The sequence below is a fragment of the Typopeltis vanoorti genome, chromosome 8 (assembly GCF_054136105.1).
Source record: "Typopeltis vanoorti isolate ZY-2024b chromosome 8, IOZ_Tvanoo_1.0, whole genome shotgun sequence".
NCBI lineage: Eukaryota > Metazoa > Arthropoda > Arachnida > Uropygi > Thelyphonidae > Typopeltis > Typopeltis vanoorti.
The window spans coordinates 150,984,092-151,008,649 of NC_143556.1; the positions used below are offsets into that span (position 1 = coordinate 150,984,092).

A 24,558-nucleotide genomic window follows, 5' to 3' on the forward strand; every position below is an offset into this window, starting at 1 on the left:
TCCAAATTGTTTCCTAAGCTTGTCATAATCACAAGCCTTATAATTCCACATATATCCATTCCTCACAAGTCTGCATATGACTAGTCAACAACACAAGTGATCATTTCATGATCACTTTCACCAACTGGAGGAAAGTGTGAAACCCCTCTCACAATTACAACTTCTGATGAAATTATCAGATCTAGAACTCTTGATCCTCACGTGCTCTCCTTTAAGTGCTGTGTGAGATAGTCATCTCTCCAGAACTCGAGAATTCATTTTCTTCATTCCAATCTATACTGCCATAATAATCACCCATAATAATTACCCTTCCTCTGTTTACTAATCTCAGTTGTTTATACATTTTTTCATCATCACCCTTCACATACCTGGGCCTATAGCAACATCCAACTAAATACATCATCCTGTTGTATTTAGATGGATGTTGCACCAAACTGTCTCATAACCATCCCCAATATTTTCCTCTTTCGTGTCTACCTTATGTGGACATAATTCCCCTGCTATCATCAGCAGCACTCTCCCTCCCTTCTTATCCTTTCTATCCTTACAAAAAATACTTTATCCTTCCATTTCTATAAGCATTAGAATATCATCTTCATTCAACCATGTTTCACTTATTCCAATGATTCTGGAGTGAATAAACTCAATCACTGAAACCATTTCATCCCCCTTATTTCTGATACTTCTGGAATTTGTAAACAAATGCCATTCTTTTAGTTCATTATTAGGTCTGTAGCCCAGTTCCATCCAAGCCATGTGTTGGTTGCGATTTCCCCACACCTGCTCAATCACCTTTATCACCACTTACCATATATCTGCTCAGTCTCAACTTCCCCACCCATATCACAATATACTGCCATCTTCATACACATATTCACTGCTTTCAACATCCCCTCTCCCTATGCCATGTCTCCCTGTCCACCTAGCCCCCCCCCCATTTCCTGTTCCTCCTGCATTCCCGTTTTCTCTCTCTCTCCATCTCTCACACTACCACTGTTTCCACTGCTAAGCACTTCTGTCTCTTCAATATCCCTCTCTTGATTTCTCCCTTCATCTTTCTTCTTATCTATTGCACACATCACACACACCGCACTTCCACACATACTGTACTTCCATCCATCAACACTTTCTTTGGTACACTCACTCCAAAGCCATTCAAATGCAACTTATCACACCTTCAAACACATGCCATATATCCATAAATTTCACTCCCTTCTCCTCACATAGCTCAGCTAGCATACCATTCATGATTTTGGCTTTCCGTCACAACTCATCATCATCATACCTTGGCAACTTTTCCTACTACACTGTTATCTTTCATTCTTCTCAATAGCCTCCTGATATTCATCCTCACATCCTTCTTATGTCCACTTAGATCATTCATCCCCACAATCTTGATTAACTCTTTTGCTCATTTCTTCCTCACATTCAATGGCTTAATTATCCTACTAATTCTCCCACTTGGATAGCAGACCTTATGGACTCTCTCAGTAACTAGTCCTCTAATTATGTAGTCTCCATATCCTGGAATCACTCATCACTTCTTTTATTCTTTTTTCTTTCATTCTGTTCTCTTGCACACTTGCATTAGTTTCCACTAGACATCTAACATCTTCTTCTTCTGCAGCTTCTCCCACTTAAGTGGGGTCACTGTTTGTAATGAGTCTCCTCCACACCTTCCTGTCTTGGGCTGTCACCACATCCAAGTTCTTGATCTTCAAGTCCTCTTCTACCAGCTCCTTCCATCTCTTCTTTGGCCGCCCACGCTTCCGCCTTCCTTGCACATCCATCTGCATGACCCTTCTTCCCACATATTCGTCCTCCCTCCTCATCACATGACCAAACCATCTCAACCTTGCCTCCTATATTTTCGCTCCTAAGTTCGTAACTTTCACTGTTCCCCTGACATAGTCATTTCTCAGACGATCCTTTCTGACCATCTAACATCGCTCCACATATTCCTCATTTTATTTTCAATAACTGTTTCATTAAATCTTGCATTCCAGCAATTTCACTCTATCATCATCTATCTATCAAACTAAGACAACTGATGGGAAATCATCAGTTGTCTTAGTTTCAAGTAAACTAAGTAAAAAGTTTTAAGTAAAAGTTCTAACTTTTAAGGTACTCATAGGCATACTTGCTGATAAATTATACAGCTATCTTCAAGTAAATTTGCTTTTTCCGATTGAACAAAAAGGCAGCAGCAAAAATTAGAGAGGCACAAAAGACCAATTGCTGATTTTTTATTGCTTACCTTGTCATTGATTCCCTTAACTAGAATTATAAATAAACTGCTCATGCTTACCAAACTGTGCAAAAAAGTGCAATGATATCTCACCTTTTATACATGAATGATCTGAAGCTATATGCAAAATCAAAGAATGAATTTGCTTAATACTGTGCACATATTCAGTCAAGATATATCAATGAATTTTGGATTAGACAAATGTGTAATTGTTGGAATAACAAGAGTAAAGTTTGAAGACCTGAACAAAATCGAGCTTCTCAACGGTAAAAAAAATCAAGGCAAAATTCAAAGATAGCTACAAATATTTGGGAATTTTAGAAGCATCAGAAATTCTGCACAATAAGATCAAAGAAAAAAACTACAGCAGAATACATAAGGTGGCTAAGAAAATTCCTTAAGTCATTACTTAATACCAGAAATTTGATAACAGCAATTAACACCTAAGGCCATACCTGTTCAGCAAGAATTGTTGAATGGTCTCAACTAGAAACGGAGAATTTAGACCGAAAAACTCGAAAATTAATGACAATGCACCATGCCCTTAATCCTAGCAGTGACATTGATAGGCACACAAAAAAGAGGCAAAGGATTAATACAAGTAAAGCAAGTTGTTGAAGAAAAAAAACAAATTCTGAATGATTATCTGAAGAAAACAACGGAAAAATTTTCCAATTGAGGTAAGGAAAGAGAGTTTATTTAAACCCCATGGAGAAAAAATTGGAGTACAAGACCAACCAAGTAAAAATTCAAACCGAAAGATGGAAAAATAAGGCATTGCATGGAAACTACCTTCACAGCATAAAGGACAGTGCTGACAGCAACTTGACCTGGCAAGGTTGAGAAATGGAGCACTAAAGAAAGAAAAGAGTCAGTAATTTTTGCAGCACAAGAACAGGCCATTAAAACCAATGTTATGAAGGAAAAAATATTTAAAAAAATCAAGAAGACAGTAAATCAATGGTAGCCCATACGTAGGCACTGCGACACTGCAGCACCCCCAAGGAAAAAATGAAAAAATTAAATTTTGTTTGTGTTTATAAATAATAACAATGCTTACAACATTACATAAATGCAGTATACAACATGTTAAAGGTTACAGCTTATGTTTTGACATTGATTGAATAGTTAATAATTGGAATTGTTTGATTAACGCTTTAGATTACGAAACAAATGCACTGCGATCTAATGTCGATATTCATTTGCTCTTGTCATTGCACATTATGTCATTCCCTACTGTAACTGCTCAAACGGCAGTGTATTTTTAGTAAGCTTACGTGCCTTATTTCTGTGAAATATGAAACATTTATTATTGGTGCATGTGCCTGGTTAACAATTTTTTGTAAATCTTATTTTAATTTGTTAAAATAACATACAATTATTTATTTATTATGGATACAAGGCTGAATTATGACGAGTGTCACTATTGAAAATATGAAAAGAATAATATTTTTTCAATTATCGTTACACGAAACAAATGCAATGTGATCTAACGCCAATATATTCGTTTGTACTTGTCATTGCTATTGATACATTATTATTATTATTATTATTATTCAGGCCTCCATGGAGTCAAAAGACTCATTGTGGAAAGTCCTTCCTAAGAACATAAAGTCTGTCAAGATACATCGAGGGGAGGTCCCCCCTTAAGAAACACAAAGTCTATCATACCACTCCTTAACATATTTGTTGCCAACTACGAGTATACTCATAGTTGGTAAACCAGCTACACAAGCCAGCTACGAGTATACTCGTATGATGCTTACCGCCAGCAACGAGATTACTGTACTGACCTTCAAGAAGTGAAAATGCTTGGCTTCTGGAGCTAGCATCAAAACCGTGTATTCTCATAGATGCTATATGCTCTGCACAAGCCAACTATGAATATACTCATATCACGCTTACTGCTGGCAACGAGATTACAGTACTGACCTTGAAGAAGTGAAATTGCTCGGCGTACGGGAACAGACTATGCCGAAGTAGCGGAGCAGCGAACGTGTTAAACTCATTGACCGTTCTCGCTCTCACCACGCCATCAGACAATGCATTCCACGGTTCAACCACCCTCCATGCAAAGAAACCACTCCTCACCCTCTTGCTCACAATTTCCTTACGTAACTTCCAGGGATGGCCTCTTGTAATCACTCCTTCCTGCTGTTCAACCAAGCAAAAGAACTCCCCAGTGTCAACCCTGTAACCACCTCTCAACAGTTTAAAAGTCTCAATCATATCACCTCTCCTTCTTCTATCCACCAAACTCTGCAGTCCACATTCCCTCAGCCGATCCTCATAACTATGCTTTTACAGTCCTGAAACCATCTTTGTCATCCGACTTTGTATCCTTTCCACAGTTAATTTATCCCCTTCAAATCCTGGGGACCAAATCAGAGAACAATAGTCTAAGTGTGGTCTGATCAGAGACTTATACAATGGAATGATAGCCCTTTTATCTCTGCAGATCAGTGTCCTTCTCATAATTGCAGCAATCCTTTGTGTTACCTTCACCACCTTTGCAATATGTCCCCTAAATTTCAGGTTTCTATCAATCATCAACCCCAGATCTCTTGTCTCCCCTACTTCCTCCAGTATAACTCCTCCCATAGAGTATACAGCATCCCATCGATGTTTACCAAACCTCAAGACCTTACATTTTGCTGCATTAAACTGAAACCCCCATTCATTTGACCATCTATCTAGCTTATTCAAATCCTCTTGCAGCACATCTGCACTATTATTAATAATCCTTCCCAGCTTCGCATCATCTGCAAACAACTGAATAACCCCTTGCAGTCCACTGGCAATATCATTGATATAAAGGTTAAAAAATATAGGTCCTAGTACTGAGCCCTGTGGGACCCCACTCGTAACCCTCTGCCTCCTGGAAACTGCTCCACCATACACAACTCTCTGATACCTATCAGACAGCCAATCCTGAATCCAGTTGACCAATCTGACATCCAGACCCATGTGCTGCAACTTAAATATCAGCTTATCATGTGGCATCCTGTCAAATGCCTTTGCCAAGTCTAAGAAAATTGCAGTATATGCCTTTCCCTCATCTAATGTTCTTGTAACTTTATTATAAAAGGCTAGCATATTGCTAAAACAAGAGCGTCCTTTCACAAATCCATGTTGATTCTCACAGATAACATTACCCTCATCTGCCCAATGCTGTATACGGTCCCTCACTACTTTCTCCAAGATCTTAACTACTGATGACACACAGACTGGCCTATAATTAGAAACTTCCAGTCTGTTACCACCCTTATGCAATGGCACTATCTTACCTTCCTTCCATTCCCTGGGCACCTTTGCCAAAGCCAGACTTTCATTGAAAAGCCACGTTAAAGGCACTGTCAGTTGCCTAGCACATTCTCTCAAAACTCGTGGTTAAATACCATCCAGTCCCAAAGCTTTACTGACATCCAGAGTACTCAGTATCTGAAACAGACTCTCCTCCTGTACCTCTAAACCTTGAACCAGCCCAATCCCTCTAGCATTAAAACTGACTCCTGTAGGATGAAATACTCTCTCCAATAAAGTGTTCAGTAAACAATTCCACTGTGTCCTCTGCATCAGTCCCTCTATTCCCATTTTTATCCCATAATATCATTCTTCCACAGTCATTTCTCCTCCTACTGGCCACATTGCTAAAAAATTCCCTAGGATTTTCTTTGGATCTTAGGGCCAATCTCCTCTCATATTCCAGTTTCACTTTCCTTACCACACTAGTCACTCTTCTGGCCTGTGTCTTATATTCTTCATGCAACTTCTCTTCACCTGTCTCCTTATATCTCTTCCATAGCATGCAATTCCTGTTTAATATTGTTTGTCATCCAATTTACTCCAAATTGTGTTCTCTTCTTCACTCGTGGTATACAACTTACCATTGATGCTAATAAATATTCTTTCACAATTTCCCACACACTAATGATATCCTGGCATTCCAATTCCTCCCTCCACAAAACTTCCCCAAGTTGACGTGTAAGACTATTATAATCACCTGCTTTATAATTCCACATACATTCCTGTCCATTTGACACTCCTGCATGTCTATTCATTTTCCAAGTCAAAACCATATGGTGACTCTCTCTAACTGGTGGGAGAGATGTCAACTCAGTTATTATCAAATCTTCTGATGCTATAACCAAATCCAAAATTCTTGAACCTCTTGTTCCCTTTGTTACATGTTGCCTAAGACATTTGTCCCTCAAGAAGTCTAGAAATTCCATTCCCCTATTGCTACATGCATCTTCCTCTCTCCAATTTATACTACGGTAGTTAAAATCTCCCATAACAATCATTCTTCTTGCACTTGCCAAACTTAACTGTCTAAACATATCCTGGTCCCCATCCTCTGTGCTCCTGGATCTGTAGCAACACCCCACTAAATATCCTGTCTTGCCCACCTCCACCTCACACCATATGCTTTCAAAATCATTAGTGTCACACCCTTCAAAAACCTCCACTCTTAGAGGACATAGGTCGTCACTTATCATAAGCAGTACCCCACCACCTTTTATTATTGGTGTTTGCTCGTGGTGAGGATGAAATATTTTTAATAAAGCAATTTTTAATATGTACATTTATTTATTAATAAATTCGTTACTGATTAGGAAAAAAAAGTGTTTTTTTTTTGTTTTTTTTTGTATATGCAGCACCCCCACTTAAAATTTTCACCGGCATCACTGCAGTAAATGCAGATTGTGCAAAGAGAAGGAATAAATGGTAGACCACATTATAAGTAGGTGCAGCAAAATCGCACAAACTGAGTACCGTAAAAGGCACAATAATGTGGCTAAGATAATTCACTGGCATTTATATAAAAAGTATGGGTTTAAAGTATCTAAAGACTATTGGAAGCATCAAGTTTACCAAAAGGTGATTAAGAATGAAAAAGCTATAATACTCTGGGATTTCAAAATTCAGACTGACAAAAGCTTGGAATGTGATACACCCGATATAACAGTGGTTGATAAAGGTGAAAACAAGCATGTTCAGTTTATCAAAATATCAGTACCAGGAGATAGCCAAATTGCCAAAAAATAAACTGAACAAATTACAAAGTATTGTGAGTTGTAAATCGAAGTTGAACGAATTTGGCAAAAGAAAACGAAAGTTGTTCTCATAATAATAGGTGCTTTAGGCATCATCTCCCAAACACCGAAAAAACATCTAGAAGCACTCGAGTTAGATGGAGTAAAAACCGGGCAGTTGCAAAAGGCCGCTTTGTTTGGCACCGCATTCATATTCAGAAGGTATTTCCATAATTCATAGGCCCTTGGGTAGGGTTCAAATTAGTGCAATATAACCAGCCTTTTACTTAAGGCTGAGGAAGCAAATCAAGCATGGATGAATATTATATATATAAGTAGCCTGGTTGTGAAGATACTTCATGCACAAACTTTGTTCGCATACACTTGGATAAAGGATTAAACAATAATATAATTTCTTGGCAAGTTTAATTTCTAACCAAGTGATAAACTTTGCACAAAGGAAACTGTGAGCAAGAGGGTGAGGAGTAGTTTCTTTGCATGGAGGGTGGTTGAACCATGGAATGCATTGCCTAATGGAGTGGTGAGAGTGAGAACGAAAAATGAGTTTAAGGAGTGGTTTGATAGACTTTGTGTTTCTCAGGGGGGGGGACCTCCCCTCGATGAGTCTTGAGAGACTTTGTGTTTCTTAGGAACGACCTCCCACGATGAGTCTTTTGACTCCATGGAGGCCTGAATAATAATAATAACTATAAGGTGATTGGGAAATATGACTTCTGCATTAATTCTATGTCTGGTTCTCACTGATTAGATCTCTATTCTGAATGGATGGTAAAAACATGTCCATACAGAAGATATCCTTGAATCCTTTCAAAACCACTATAAAAATCTGTTTGAAGACAATAGTATTGTGGGAAATTATAATTCTTGGAATATTAATAGCTTTCCTGTTCATATCCAAGAAAAGCTTGACAGACCCATTACAGAATCTGAAGGTACCACAGCCTATAAAGAATGCCAAACAAGAAAATCCCCAGGACTTGATGGTCTAGGGATTCAACTTTACTGCAAGGGCTGGGATTCTATTTTTACTATTCTAGTTATACTGCATATAGTCTCAACAGGTCACACACCAAGTGAATTTGTAGCCATTTATACTCTCCTCATTCGAAAACCTAATACACATCATACTTAATCAACAGCTGTAGGCCTTTTTTTCTATCTAATACTGGCAACAAGATATTTAATGATTTAATGATGAGAGACATAATTAAAAGCACACAGGTATATGGAGTTCCAGGCCAAGCAGTCAAATTTAATCTGCTTCTGCTATGTGATCTACTTTGTCTAATTAATGTGAAAAAGCAGTCAATGGCAGTACTGCTGGTAGATCTTACTCAAGCATTTGATAATGTCATGCATCCCTTTCTATTCCACATTCCCTGGGGGATGTGGAATAGAACTGGAATAGAAATAGAAAAAAACTGGTGTGCACAAAAGACTGCTTGTTATTGGTCATTAAAGCAGACTATGCCAATATACCTACCTCTTAGTTAATGGGATCCTGTCAGACCAAGTCAAAATTCAAAAAGGAGTCAAGCAAGGTCCATGGTCCTTAGTCCATGGCTCTTTGCATTGGTCCTTGAACTTTTCTGCAGGACGTTGACAATTCACATGCTGTGCAAGAGATATCAGCTCCCTCAACTATGAAGGAAAACAGATAATTAATGTGGTAAGCAGTTTGAGGGATAATGATTCCATAAATATTTTTTGGTATTTGGAAAAATTCAGTAAAATCAGTGGATTAACTGCCAATACAGAAAAGAAAAAATAAAGTTTCTTGGAAAATAAGATATCTGATGCATTCCCTTTGGACTAACACCTGTGAGAGTACCTCTGACTACTTGGAATTTGACTACACTTGGGTGATTATGAAGAGCTTAGGACACAGCTTGCAGGTGTTGCATGGAATAAGGAATTAGCAGGAAAAGAGATCAATGCAGTTTGGATGATTTTCTAGAACTATCTAGTAGAAGCAATATCTAAATGTATTCCAAAGGTCAGAAGGTTAAATAAGGTAGGTGCAAAATGGATGACTAGAGAGATTAAAGCATGTGATACAGAGAAAAGGGCATTATGGAGGCAGCATAAGAGACGTGGTGATAACCAATTCCATGAGGATTACGAAGATCAGACAAAGTGGTTGACTTGGTTGGTGAGAGTAGCTAAAGAGAGGTATGAACAGCAGTTAGCTAACGAAACCAAAAAGAATCCTAAGGAGTTCTTTCGATATGTAGCCAGCAAAAGAAAGAATGATTATGGAAGGATGACATTGATCGGAGAAAATGGTATAAATACAGCTATTGCTGAAGATATAGTGGAGATAATGAGCAGTTCATAAAGGTCTCTCAATCTTGTGAAGGTGACTTCATGGAGAAATTAAGAGCAGTTGATGATGGGAAGAAGAGACTGACTGTAAGTAAGCAAGAGGCATATGGGGAGTTGAACGAACTATATGTTAATAAAGCTGTGGGACTTGATAATATATCACCACATATTCTGAAGGAATATGCCAGGGAGTTGACACCGGCCTTGACATATTTTTTTAATATGAGTCTTGCTGGATCAAGTTCCTAAGGAGTGGAAGGAGGGCAAGATTATGCCACTTCATAAAGGAGGTAATAGAACTCAAGCATCAAACTATAGGCTTAATTGTGTATAAGGTGGCGTGGTTAAGATTTTGGAGAAGATTGTGAGAACTAAGACCCAGAATTGGATTGACAACAATGGTATTATCTTTGATGGACAGCATGGATTTGCTAAAGGGAGGTCACGTTTTAGTAACCTACTTACTTATTACAATAAGGTGACTGCTTCCAATGACAGAGGAGAAGGATACACAGTAATATACTTAGATTTCACAAAGGCTATTGATAGATTACATCATCTGTAAGATTTATTATCTACAGGTGAGAAACGAATATTATAGTTTTAAATTCCATTTTAATATCTTGGTTATTGGCTGGACAAAAAAGTTGCACAGGTTTACTATATCATTGTTTTTCTACAGCTTCTGTGTAGAAAATGGGTAAACCACAACCAAGTCAACCACTTTGTCTGGTCTTCGTAATCCTCATGGAATTGATTATTTCCACTTTGCTTATGCTGCCTCCACAATGCCCTCTTTCTCTGTATTGCATACTTAATTTCTTTATTCATCCATCTCACACCTACCTTATTTAACCTTCTCACCCTCGGAATACATTTAGACATTGTATCTACTAGATAGTTTTTGAAAATTCCCCAAGCTGCATTGATCTTTTTCCAGCTAACTCCTCATTCTCTGTTACACCCACAAGCTGTCTCCTGAGCCCTTCATAATCACCCCCCTTGTAGTTCCACCTATTCCCTTTTCTCACAGAGGTCCTCACACTGCTGGCAACCACCCAGGTAATCATCTCATGGTCACTCTCACCAACTGGTGGATGATATGACACCTCATATATAATTGCATCCTCTGATGAGATGACCAAATCCAAGACCCTCAATCCTCGTGTGCCTTCTTCTGTTACATACTGTCTGAGGTAGTTATTCCTCAAAAACTTATGAAATTCATTTTCTTTACTTCCAGTTGCTATCTCATCATTCCAGTCCATATTGCCATAATTAAAATCACCTGTAATGATGACCCTTTTCTTATTTGGTTGGCTAATTTGATTATACATTTCATTATCACCACCATCCACATTTCCTAGTCTATAACAACATCCAACCAAGTATTTGATTCCATTCACCTCTATCTTACACCATACTGCCTCAAAACCACTGGCACTATTTCCCTCTTGCATCTCTACTTTGTATGGACATAACTCTTTTATCTATCATCAATAGCACTCCCCCTCCCTTTTTACCCTTTCTATCCTCACGAAACACATCATACCTTCCATCTCTATTCCTGTCAGGATGTCGTCCTCTTCCAACCATGTCTCACTTATTTCGACAATCTTTGGGTGAACAGACGCAATTAATGCAACCATTTCATCTGCCTTGTTTCTTATACTTATACCATTTGTATACAGGGCCAGCTCAAGAATTTTTCCTGCCCCGTGCAATCCATTACTTGCTGTCCCAGCACCAACCTCAAATTAACTTTTGGAATTTTGAAAACCATTATGTTCAACATTAGTTTCATGAGCATTAATTTTAAATATAGTACCATTAATAATAATGCACTGATAAAGCAATTAAAATACCACATATTCATAAAAAAAAATCATAGACTTTAGCAATTGACAATTAAATGAAATGTAGTTATAATTTATTACTTACATGTATGGAATGATCTTCACTTGAACAACGGTGAACTGTTGAGTTACACTTAACTATAGAACGTACACGTTATAGTTTTAGCAAGATTTTCACATTATTTTAATTAGAATTTATATTGTTTTTAGTATCTACTGATTAAAAATACACTTTTCTTGCGTTCATATTTGCAAAATCAGAAATTTGGTCTGCATAGTCTAATTGCTGACCGATTTCATGTTCGGTTGAAATCATGGCAAGTCCTTCCGATCTAGTTTTGCCCATTGTTGAGCGTAAGTAAGTTTTAATGAGATTCCATTTTGAGAAACTACGCTCACCACTTGCAACCATCACAGGCAATGTCAGTAATATTCTTAGGGCGACAGCGACATTCGAAGCAAAGTTATTTTCAACAATAAAATGAAGAACTTCAATTGGCAGCGTATTTTCTGGTACTAATTTGGACACTACTTTCAGTTCATCACATAGCTCAGTTGCATTGATGTCTCAATTTTCTTAATATGTTAAAATGGCTTCTAGGTTTTTACAACTGTCTAAGAGCTCATTTGTCGTCTCCGATTTTAATTTAGAGATGTTATATAAAAATGAAAAATGTGAACTGTTATGTTCCAATTGCTCAAACCTTTCTTAAATAGAATTAGTCGCAACATCAATAATAAAGAAAAACATAACTTTGAATTTTGTTTTGGGATCTAAAATAAGTTCATCTCTTGCTGCATAATCATTTTTCTCTTTCGGCAGACGCAATCTGGTACTTTTGAATTTTTAAACATAGTGCGATATAACCAGACAGCATAAAAATTTAAGATCTCTAAGTTTTAGAGCAAGGGTTTCAGCTTCATGTCTCCCATTTTGTCTACTGACTCATCATCAGCAATTTCTATCAGTGCATAATAAAACTCCTCAATATAGTATCTTAAAGGACGAATAGTGTAGATTCTAGATTCCCAGTGAGTTGTACTTAATGGCTTGGTTATTAGGGTTGTAATATGTGTCTTGAGGATTCCCCAACAGAACATTAACGTTGAGAAAAACGCATACAATTTCTGAACTGTTTCAAAAAATGAAATCCCTTCTCTAGATGACATTGTGGCATCATTGACCACCAAGTTAAGAGAATGAGAACAGAAAGGGATATAAAAAGCTCTTGGGTTCAACTCCCTAATGCGTTGTTGAACTCCTGAATGCTTTCCTTTCATGTTCGATCCATTGTCATAACCCTGACCATGCATGTTTGTGATTGGAATATTCATGTCTGATAATTTTCTTACAATACATTCGGTTAACGCTGAGCCTGTAGTGGCTTCTACATGAAACCAATAAAATACTCATCGATGTTGATATCAGCTGGATCCATATTAATAAATCTTACAATTAGTGTTAATTGTTCAAAGTGTACTTACATCAGGAGTATAGTCTGCAACTATGCTGTAATATTTAGCTTTCTCAACCATAGAAATTATTTGTTTTTTTATGGTTCCAGAGAGGAGAGCAATCAATTCATTTTGAATATTTTTCCAAAGATAATGTTGGGCCGAACCACAAGCTACTCTCATTAAATGTTCAGACATAGCACTGTCAAATCTGGCAATCAGTTCAACAAGCTGTAAAAAATTTCCATTGTTAGGGTCATATAAATTATCAGATTTTCCACTAAATGGTAAGCATTGTTGGCCCAAGAACTGGACAACAGCAATTAGGCGTCTATTATGTTCCTCCAATGCGAATTTCTGAATTTAATAACTTTTCTTGCATTGAATCAGTTGTCTGTTCTAATTTAAGCCTGGACGATAATTCAATCCACTTTTTATGGGACTCAAAATGGTTTTTAGATTTCTCGTGTTCATTAAGATACACATACAAATGACCCCAATTATTATACCCATCAGTAGTGAATGACATTATATTACAGGAAAACAACTTACAGCAGAAACAAAATACAGAATCTTTTTCTTTTGAATACACTAATCATGATCGATTAATATGTTCTCCATTGCTTAGTTCCCTGGTATAAAAATTTAATGAAAATTTCCTACCATTAGATCTGCACGGAAAAATGAAATCACTGTTTGGTTTCTCTGGTGGGCCCTTTTTTATGATTTCCAGTCTTTCGGCATCCCTTAAAGAAGGATTACATCTAGCTGGATCAGTGTACCTAGCAAGGAATCTCGAAAATGAGACTGATATGACAATTTCCAGATCTAGAGATTTAAGTGATGAACTTGATAGGTACACTGATCCAGCTAGATGTAATCCTTCTTTAAGGGATGCCTTTTTTTTGTTACTGGGATCTGAGTTAGAAGTACTTGCCATGAGCTCAGAATCATTGGTTTAGGTACATTTACTTATTTCATCCTGCCCTATGTCAGCTGATTCAGTTTTTAGATATTTAAGTAAAGTCTCGCTATGTTTTTGAATATCACGTTCTTTTTCCTCCAGTTTCTATTTGCGATATCTGCATCTGATAGTTTATTTTATCGGACATTGTAATCTATTAGAATATTAAAATTGTTTTAAACCCTACAATAGAATATTATTATTAGTATGGTATTATTTAGTAATTAATGGAGGTTGAAACACTGTACTAACTACTAATTTACATAAAACTCTAAAAAAAAAACTTATCACTGTAACAGTCACTAACACTGAGCAAAATCAACTTTCCTTAATACACGCTCAAAAACAACTGAAATGCTATGTAGATTACAGTATCGACGGCCATCACTGAAAGAGGACTCTAGTGGAAATTTCAATTACTTCTTATATGATTTGTTTTCTAGTACACGTGTCTTGCCTTAGGCAGTAATTCATATAATCGGATTAAGTTCCAAGTTCCCGGGTTTAGTTCACATGGTTTTCATACACAGTACTAAGAATTAGCATGATTAATACAACTAACAACTACAAGTTTTTACAAATATATTACAATATATTATACAAAATAGTGGCACACAACAGTAGGTAATATTTTAACATTTATTCTGATGAACAAACTTGGCTTTGGGAATGGCAAATTATGTTCAACTCTGAATGAGATACTATTATATTATAATTCTTCTCATTCAGAATTTAACACCAACTAACAGTGAGAAATTCAATTCATAGGAAGTTAACAAGCACGAGATGGAAATATAATATTGCATAATGAACTTTTAAATGCAGTTTTATTGCAGACTCCATTGTTGTGTATGCAAGGAATAGAGAGGAGAGGGAAATGGAAAGAGAGTAAGCGAAGAATGACTCGCATAGCTTCAATTACCGAAGAGCATTACGCAAGTATCATTGGTCGACGGATTGGCGGAAATAGAAACAGCATCATGGACATAATAAGTCACTAGTCATCTTATTATAAAAACTGTGATCTTACACAGTATTATTATTATTATTTATTCCACATCTTCATTTTATTCACTTTCATTTTGGCTGCCCCCCCCCCCAAATTACCCACCCTAAATACACGCGTTTGCACCATCGGTAGAGCCGACCCTGTTTGTATGCAAACACAACAGCTCAATTCTGGATCTACAGCTAGTTCCACTGATACCACCCACTCGATGTGATCTCTCAATGCTTGACTGGGGCCAATTCCCTTTCTGCTTATTCATTTTAAAACCCTTTTCTATTCCAACTGTTTCCTCTTGATCCCAGGTCATCCCATTCCTCCTCTCTACACATGCTCTCACCTCCTCTTGGAGCATCCACCTTTCTCACGCTGTGTAACCTTGTCCACCCTGAGTCTCCCCATTTCCATGCTCCTCTTGCACATTCATTCTCTCATTTTGTATACTCATACCATTCACTTCCTCATTCATAATCACCTCTTCAATTTCTCCTGTCTTACTCTATTGCTCTTCCACATCACTTCCTGCTTAATATGATTCATTCTCTCTCACTCTACTCACTTTTCTACCTTCCAGCAGCAGCAGTCTCTCCAAGTGACTCACACCATAACCATTCAAATGCAGCCCATAACTTCCATACAGCTCACTTCGTTACTCAAACTCATTCCACACAATTACAAACTGCACTCCCGTCTCCTCACACATTTCAGCCAGCATATCATTCATAATCCTTACTCTTTGCCTCATCTCACCACAGTCATACCTAGGCAACACGTTGACTTCCTGTCGCACTATTCTCTTTTATCATTCTAAGAAGCCTCCTAATATCCATTCTGATGCTCTCTTTGTCCTCTGTCAAATCATTCACACCTATTAAAACCATCAACTCTTTCTCGCTCCCTCCTCATATCCAATGCATCAATCACTCCACTCATTTTGCTGCCTGGAAAACATACCTTGTACATCCTATCATCCAGCACACCTTTAATAATGGAGTCGCCATACAACGCCACTCACTCGTCTTTCGTGCCATCATGATTTGTTTTAACATTTTTTACCCGAATTTTCTTAATTTCATTCTGCATCCATTTCATCACTTTCCTCATCCAATCCAATTCAACTTCCAAATCTCACGTCATATTCTATCATTCAGTCTTCCTAATTTTCTAACTCTTGACCCCCTCTTCTCACTTTCACTCTCATTCATCCTTCTGTGCTTCCGTACTTTCATTAAAACATGCGTCCAACTTTTGCTATCATTCATTCATTCTTTCGATTTTTTCCACTTTCGATTCGTGCATCTTGCCATTTCCAGTTTCATTCGTTCTCTCAATTTCGTTTCCTTCTGCCACTCTTGCCTCACTTTTGTCCTTTTTAACATACGTTATGGATTTTATATAACTCATTTTCTTTTTAACTTATTTTTTATCATTCTTTCACCTCTCTTTCACACCATCTTTCTCTTTCGAACGTGCAATCGTTTTCCCTGCGACATTCTCACTACTAACACTTTCCGTCATCGATTTCATATTTGTATTCATCGATTCCTCGTTCAGGTTGCACTTCGCACGCACACACACATACACACACCCTCCTTCCATCTGCCCTAAACATCCACAAATTTATTTATGTAATCAAAAGAATACATATAACACACCTCAAACTTAACGAAATGATTTAAGTCTAAGTTAAAGTCGCGGAATGACAAAGCCGCCACCATGTTTCCTCTGTTGGTTACTACTCTAAGGTCTAATAATAACGAATTCATAATTAAGTTTAGGCAAAAAAAAATCCCCCGCACTAATAATACAGGTAGCACACAACTTTTACAGCAGCTCTTACTCAAACAAATACTCATAGATACTTAATTATTCCAAGAATACTTATCTCGATCAGAAGCTCATCTTACAAGATATTAAAATTCCATTTTAATTAATATTAAAATTCCATTTTAATATCTTGGTTATTGACTGGACAAAAAAGTTGCACATATTTCCTATATCATTGTTTTTCTACAACTTCTGTGTTGTCTGTAAGATTTATTATCTACAGCCAAAGGAATATTATAGTTTTAAGTACTATGGCTTTAGTAAAAAAGGAAACTGGCCCAATATTCTAGTCTTCTAAAATTTTTATGTTTTTGGTTGTGTTCTTTAAATGGTAATATTGGATATTTGGAGAAAGAAATTATTATTATACCCAAGACCCAATGGAGTCAGACTCACCTGGGAGGTCCTTTTATCATACACACAGCTCGTCATACCATGCCTTAAACACACGCAAATTCTCTGCAGACACTACACTCTCATGTAAGGCATTCCAATCATTAACAAATCTGCATGAAAAAAAACCCTGCTTCTTACTCCCCTACTCACACCTTCTTTATACAGTTTCCAGGGATGACATCTGGTTCTCCCCTGATCTCTATTTTGACATGTCAAAATAGAGATCAGGGGAGAACCAGAACAGGAATGACAAAGCCGCCACCATGTTTCCTCTGTTGGTTACTACTCTAAGGTCTAATAATAACGAATTCATAATTAAGTTTAGGCAAAAAAAAATCCCCCGCACTAATAATACAGGTAGCACACAACTTTTACAGCAGCTCTTACTCAAACAAATACTCATAGATACTTAATTATTCCAAGAATACTTATCTCGATCAGGAGCTCTTCTTACAAGATATTAAAATTCCATTTTAATATCTTGGTTATTGACTGGACAAAAAAGTTGCACATATTTCCTATATCATTGTTTTTCTACAACTTCTGTGTTGTCTGTAAGATTTATTATCTACAGCCAAAGGAATATTATAGTTTTAAGTACTATGGCTTTAGTAAAAAAGGAAACTGGCCCAATATTCTAGTCTTCTAAAATTTTTATGTTTTTGGTTGTGTCCTTTAAATGGTAATATTGGATATTTGGAGAAAGAAATTATTATTATACCCAAGACCCAATGGAGTCAGACTCATCTGGGAGGTCCTTTTATCATACACACAGCTCGTCATACCATGCCTTAAACACACGCAAATTCTCTGCAGACACTACACTCTCATGTAAGGCATTCCAATCATTCACAAATCTGCATGAAAAAAAACCCTGCTTCTTACTCCCCTACTCACACCTTCTTTATACAGTTTCCAGGGATGACATCTGGTTCTCCCCTGATCTCTATTTTCTGTAGAACCTCTCCAACATTGATCCTATAACAACCCCTTACTAACAATATCTCCCCTCTTCCCCCTGTCCACCAGACTCTGCAAATTCCATCTTATCAATCTTTCCTCCTACTCGACATTCCAGAGGTTAGAAACTACCTTAGTCAGTCACCTCTGGACCCTTTCCAACATCTCTTCATCCTTCTGAAAACCAGGTGACCAAATCTGGGTACAGTAGTCTGTGTATGGCCTAATCAAAGCCTTATACAAAGGAACAAGAATATTCCTACTTCTACACGTCAGTGTCCTCTGCATCATTCCCAGAAGTCTTTGTGTTGTCTTCACAATTTTGGCTATGTGTCCCCAAAATTTCAGATCCTTGTGCACTATCACCCCCAGATCTCTTATTTCCTTCACCTCCGACAATATATCCTCACCAAGCATAAATTCTGCATCCGATCTTTGTTGTTTTCCAAATTTTAAAACCTTACATTTTGCAACATTGAACTTGTATCCCCATTCCCATGTCCAATGACTCAATTATTGTATTGTAGTCTTCTTGTAAGGCCACAACATCTTCTCTACTCTTCATGGTTCGTCCCAACTTTGCATCATCTGCAAACAACTGAATATCTCCATCTAAATCTTCACCAATATCATTAATATACAATTTAAAGTAATAGCCCTAAAACAGGCTCCCGAGGTACACCACTAGTGATTTTCCTTTTCCTGGATATCGCTCCCCCATACAAAACTTGTTGATACCTATCAGAAAGCAAGTCTCCAATCCAATGCACCAATCTAATATCCAACACCATCCGCTCTAGTTTGACTATCAACTTATCATGCGTCATCCATGGAAACTGTATAAAGAGGATGTGAGTAAGGGAGTGAGAAGCAGGTTTTTTTTTCATACAGATTTGTGAATGATTGGAATGCCTTGCCTGAGAATGTAGCGTCTGCATAGAATTTGCATGTGTTTAAGGCATGGTATGATGAGCTGTGTGTATGATAAAAGGACCTCCCAGGTGAGTCTGACTCCATGGGGTCTTGGGTAATAATAATTATTACCCAAGACCCATTTTCTACACAATTTTGGCTATGTGTCCCCTAAATTTCAGATCCTTATGCACTATCACACCCAGATCTCTTATTTCCTTCACCTCTGACAATATATCCTCACCAAGCATAAATTCTGCATCCCATCTTTGTTGTTTTCCAAATTTTAAAACCTTACATTTGGCTGAAATGTGTGAGGAGATGGAGTACAGTTTGTTAATGTGTGGAATGAGTTTGAGGGACGAAGTGAGCTGTATGGGAGCGATGGACTGCATTTGAGTGGTTATGGTGTGAGTCGCTTGGAGAGACTACTGCTGGAAAGTGGAGAAGTGAACAGAGAGAATGAATCAGATCGAGAGGGGAGTGATGTGAAAGAGCAGAAGAGTAAGACAGGAGAGATTGAAGAAGTGGAAATGAATGGGGAAGTGAGTGGTATGAGTATAGAAAATGAGAGAATTGGTGTGCAAGAGGAGCAGGGAAACGGGGAGGCTCAGGGTGGACAGGGATACACAGCGTGAGAAAGGTGGATGCTCCAAGAGGAGGTGAGAGCATGTGTAGGCAGGAAAGTAATGGGATGATCAGGGATCAAAAGGAAACACATGGAATTGCAAAGGGTTCTAAAATGAAGAAGCAGAAAGGGAAATGGCCCCAGTCCAGCATGGAGAGATCACATCGAGTGAGTGGTATCAGTGCTACTAGCTGTAGATCCAGAAATGAGTTGTTGTGTTTGTATACCAATGCTAGAATTATAAGAAACAAGGCAGATGAAATGGTTGCACTAATTGCGTCTGTGCACCCAGAGATTGTCGGAATAAGTGAGACATGGTTAGATGAGGATGACATCCTGACAGGAATAGAGATGGAAAGGTATGATGTGTTTCGTGAGGATAGAAGGGGTAAAAAGGGAGGGGGAGTGCTATTGATGATAGAGAAAGAGTTATGTCCATACAAGGTAGAGATGCAAGAGGGAAATGGGGCCAGTGGTTTTGAGGCAGTATGGTGTGAGATAGAGGTGAATAGAATCAAATACTTGGTGGGATGTTGTTATAGACCTGGTAATGTGGATGGTGGTGATAGTGAAATGTATAGTCAAATAAGCCAAGCAAATAAGAAAAGGGTGATCATTATGGGTGATTTTAATTATGGCAATATAGACTGGAATGAAGAGATAGCAACTGGAAGTAAAGAAAATGAATTTTTTGAGTTTCTGAGGGATAACTACCTCAGACAGTATGTAACAGAGGGCACAAGAGGTTTAAGGGTCTTGGATTTGGTCATCTCATCGGAGGATGTAATTATCAATGAGGTATCAAATCATCCACCAATTGGTGAAAGTGACCATGAGGTGATTACTTGGGTGGTTGCCAGCAGTGCAAGGACCCCTGTGAAAAAAGGGTATATGTGGAACTACAAGGGGGATGATTATGAAGAGCTCAGGAGACAGCTTGCAAGGGTAGCATGGAATGAGGAGTTAGCTGGAAAAGAGATCAATGCAGCTTGGGGGATTTTCAAAAAATATTTAGTAGATGCAATGTCTAAATGTATACCATGGGTGAGAAGGTTAAATAAGGTAGGTGTGAGATGGATGAATAAAGAGATTAAGCATGCTATACAGAGAAAAAGGGCATTGTGGAGGCAGCATAAGAGAAGTGGAAGTAACCAATTTCATGAGGTCTACAAAGACCAGGCAAGGAGGGTGACTTGGTTGGTAGCTAAAGAGAGGTATGAACAGCAGTTAGCTAATGAAGCTAAAAAGAATCCTAGGGAGTTCTTTCGATATGTAGTCAGCAAAAGAAAGAATGATTATGGAAGGATGACATTGATTGGAGGAAATGGTATAAAGACAGCTGTTACAGAATGTGTGGTGGAGATACTTAATGAGCAGTTCATAAAGATCTTTCAATCTTGTGATTGTGACTTCATGGAGAGATTAAGAGCAGTTGATGATGGGGAGGAGAGACTGAATGTAAGTGAGCAAGAGGTGTTTGGGGAGTTGAGTAAACTAGTTGTAAATAAGGCTGTGGGACTTGATAATATATCGCTGCGTATTCTGAAGGAATGTGCCAGAGAATTGGCACCTGCCTGGACATATTTTTTTAATACGAGTCTTGCACTCGGTCAATTCCCTAAAGAGTGGAAGGAGGGCAAGATTGTGCCACTTCATAAAGGAGGTGATCGAACTCAAGCATCACACTATAGGCCTATCTGTGTGTCAGGTGTTGTGGTTAAGTTGTTGGAGAAGCTTGTGAGAACTAGGATCCAGAGTTGGGTTGACAACAATGGTATAATCTTTGATGGACAGCATGGATTTGCTAAAGGGAGGTCGTGTTTTAGTAATCTACTTACTTATTACAATAAGGTGATTGCTTCCTTGGACAGAGGAGAAGGATACACAGTAATATACTTGGATTTCGCAAAAGCTTTTGATAGAGTACCTAATGATAAGTTGACAGTCAAACTAGAGCAGATGGGGTTGGATATTAGAACAGTGCATTGGATTGGAGACTGGCTATCTGATAGGTATCAACAAGTTGTGTATGGGGGTGCAATATCCAGGAAAAGGAAGGTCATTAGTGGAGTGCCTCAGGGATCTGTTTTAGGGCCATTACTATTTAACTTGTATATTAATGATATTGGCAAAGATTTGGATGGAGATATTCAGTTGTTTGCAGATGATGCAAAGTTGGGACGAACCATAAAGAGTAGTGAAGATGTTGTGGCCTTGCAAGAAGACTTGAATAAATTGAGTGATTGGGCAAGCAAATGGGGATGCGAGTTCAATGTTGCAAAATGTAAGGTTTTAAAATTTGGAAAACAAAGATGGGATGCAGAATTTATGCTTGGTGAGAATATATTGTTGGAAGTAGAGGAAATAAGAGATCTGGGGGTGATAGTGGATAAGGATCTAAAATTTAGGGGACACATCACCAAAATTGTGAAGACAACACAAAGACTTCTGGGAATGATGAGGAGGATACTGACGTGTAGAAGTAGGGAGATTCTTGTTCCATTGTATAAGGCTTTGATTAGGCCACACATGGACTATTGTGCCCAGATTTGGTCACCTGGTTTTCAGAAGGATGAAGAGATGTTGGAAAGGGTCCAAAGGCAACTGACTAAGGTAGTTTCTGACCTCTGGAATGTCGAGTATGAGGAAAGATTGAAAAGATGTAATTTGCAGAGTCTAGTGGAGAGAAGGAAGAGGGGAGATATGATAGAGACCTACAAGTTGGTAAGGGGTTGTTATAGGATCAATGGTGGGGAAGTTCTACAGAGAATAGTGGGAGATCAGGGGAGAACCAGAGGTCATCCCTGGAAACTGTATAAAGAGGGTGTGAGTAGGGGAGTGAGAGGCAGGTTTTTTTCGTGCAGAGTTGTGAATGATTGGAATGCCTTGCCTAAGAGTGTGGTGTCTGCAAGGAGTTTGAATGTGTTTAAGACGCAGTATGATGAGATGTGTGTGAGATAAAAGGACCTCCTAGATGAGTCTTTGACTCCATGAGGTCTTGTTTATTAATAATAATAATAATATTGGAAAGGGTCCAGAGGTGACTGAGTAAGGTAGTTTCTAATCTCTGGAATGTCGAGTAGGAGGAAAGATTGAGAAGATGGAATTTGCAGAGTCTGGTGGACAGGGGGAAGAGGGGAGATATGATAGAGACCTACAAGTTGGTAAGGGGCTGTTATAGGATCAATGCTGGAGAAGTTCTACAGAAAATAGTGGGAGAACCAGAGGTTATCCCTGGAAACTGTATAAAGAAGGTTTGAGTAGGGGAGTGATAGGCAGGTTTTTTTCGTGTAGAGTTGTAAATGATTGGAATACCTTGCCTGAGAGTGTGGTGGTGTCTGCAGGGAGTTTGAATGTGTTCAAAGCATAGTATAATGAGCTGTGTGTGTAATAAAAGGACCTCCCAGATGAGTCTTTGACTCCATGAGGTTTTGGGGTAATAATAATAATAATTTTTCTAACTATCAAATCTGGAGGGCTTTGGGCTTCCAGTGTATTCTGCTATTTAAGCAATATAGCTTGAAAAATCCATAAAATATTGCAGACCAAACACAAATGTTCAGACCTTCTCCAGTATTACTGGGTTTTCATCTCCACTAGTTGGAATAAACAATTATAATGATTGAAGAGCTGAGATTGATTCTAAATACTACAACATCCCATTCTTAACTCTAAGAATGTTAAAATATTCTAACATTGACATTCTTTCCATTAATAACAGCAAAACTTGGTATAAGGAAATCTTTAGCATCTTTTGCTAAACTTCCACAGTTGGGTACTAATAAAAACATTTTAATAATTTACTGAAGTTCTTAATAATTTGCCTTACTTCATGCAGTATACATCTGTTATATTATCTGTAAACTGGTCCCTCCTCTTCCTTGCTTCTTTCTTTCTTCTCTTCTTGCTCCTTCCCCCCAAATGCTATTAGAATAGTCGAGGGGAATCCTTCCTATTTTGCTGTGTTATTTCGTCTTGTGCTAACAGGACATTAACAAACACTGTAACATGATCAAGCCATCAAAAAATGTTCATACCGCATTGTCGTGCGGGTTACCAAGGGACATGTTCGGGTTTTAGGCAGAGGGACCTGTTCGAAAAATATGTTACAGTCTCCCTTAGACACCACTCCTCAGCACTCTGCTAGAGGAAACTCTATCAATGGACCTGCTACCCATTTGGGAAGGTGTTTAGGGCAACGCAAAGAAATGGTTCTGCAAAAGGATGGAAATGGCAATGACAACGGCACCAGACTATGGCTTTAGGCAACTGGAACATCTTCTCTCTGACAGGGAAGGAGTTGGAACTGGTTGAGGAAGCCAAGCGCTACCAGCTAGACTTAGTCGGACTTTCTTCGACCAAGAGGAGAGGCTCTGGAACTTTCAACCTGGATAAGGGGTGGAAGCTCTACTACTCTGGTGTGAGCCTGACAATGTCTGCTCAGGCAGGTGTGGGGATACTCACAAGCCCCCAGCTGTCAGACTGTGTTGCTGAGTGGATCCCATTGGGAGGACGGGTATGTGTGTGTTAAGGCTTCAGATGAAAAACCATGATTTGGCTGTGGTGCAAGCCTATACACCTAATCTGGAGTCAGAATACTCTGCCTTCCTAAAGGAAGTGGATGCTGCTTTTGACAGGGTGGCAGACATGGAATCAATCCTGCTAATGGGTGACTTCAATGCACATGTTGGAACAGATGACCAGACATGGAGGGGTGGTTGGGAGGAACGGTGCCCCTGACCTTAACGTGAATGGGTTGAAATTATTGGACTTCTGCTGTACTAATAGCTTATAATGAATACCTTCTTCCAGTACCGAGAAGTCCATAAGTATACCTGCTACAGGGATACACTAGAACAAAGGTCTCTGATCGACTTTTTTTATAGTCTCAGCAGACCTATTTTCCTCAGTGTTGGACGTTCGT

The 24,558-nt window shown here is 38.3% G+C and overlaps 1 protein-coding gene across 1 annotated transcript in view; it reads right to left on the minus strand.

Moving 5' to 3' along the window:
• Positions 1-8,826: 8,826 nt before the first annotated feature.
• LOC150104429 (uncharacterized) overlaps positions 8,827-24,558 on the minus strand; it is a 137,472-nt gene continuing 121,740 nt past the window's right edge. The window contains exons 6-7 of the mRNA XM_090396481.1: positions 11,572-11,624; positions 8,827-8,946 (exon numbers count right to left, since the gene is read on the minus strand). Of these exons, the coding sequence (XP_090252607.1) occupies positions 8,827-8,946; positions 11,572-11,624 (173 nt within the window). The remainder of the gene's footprint in view (positions 8,947-11,571; positions 11,625-24,558) is intronic.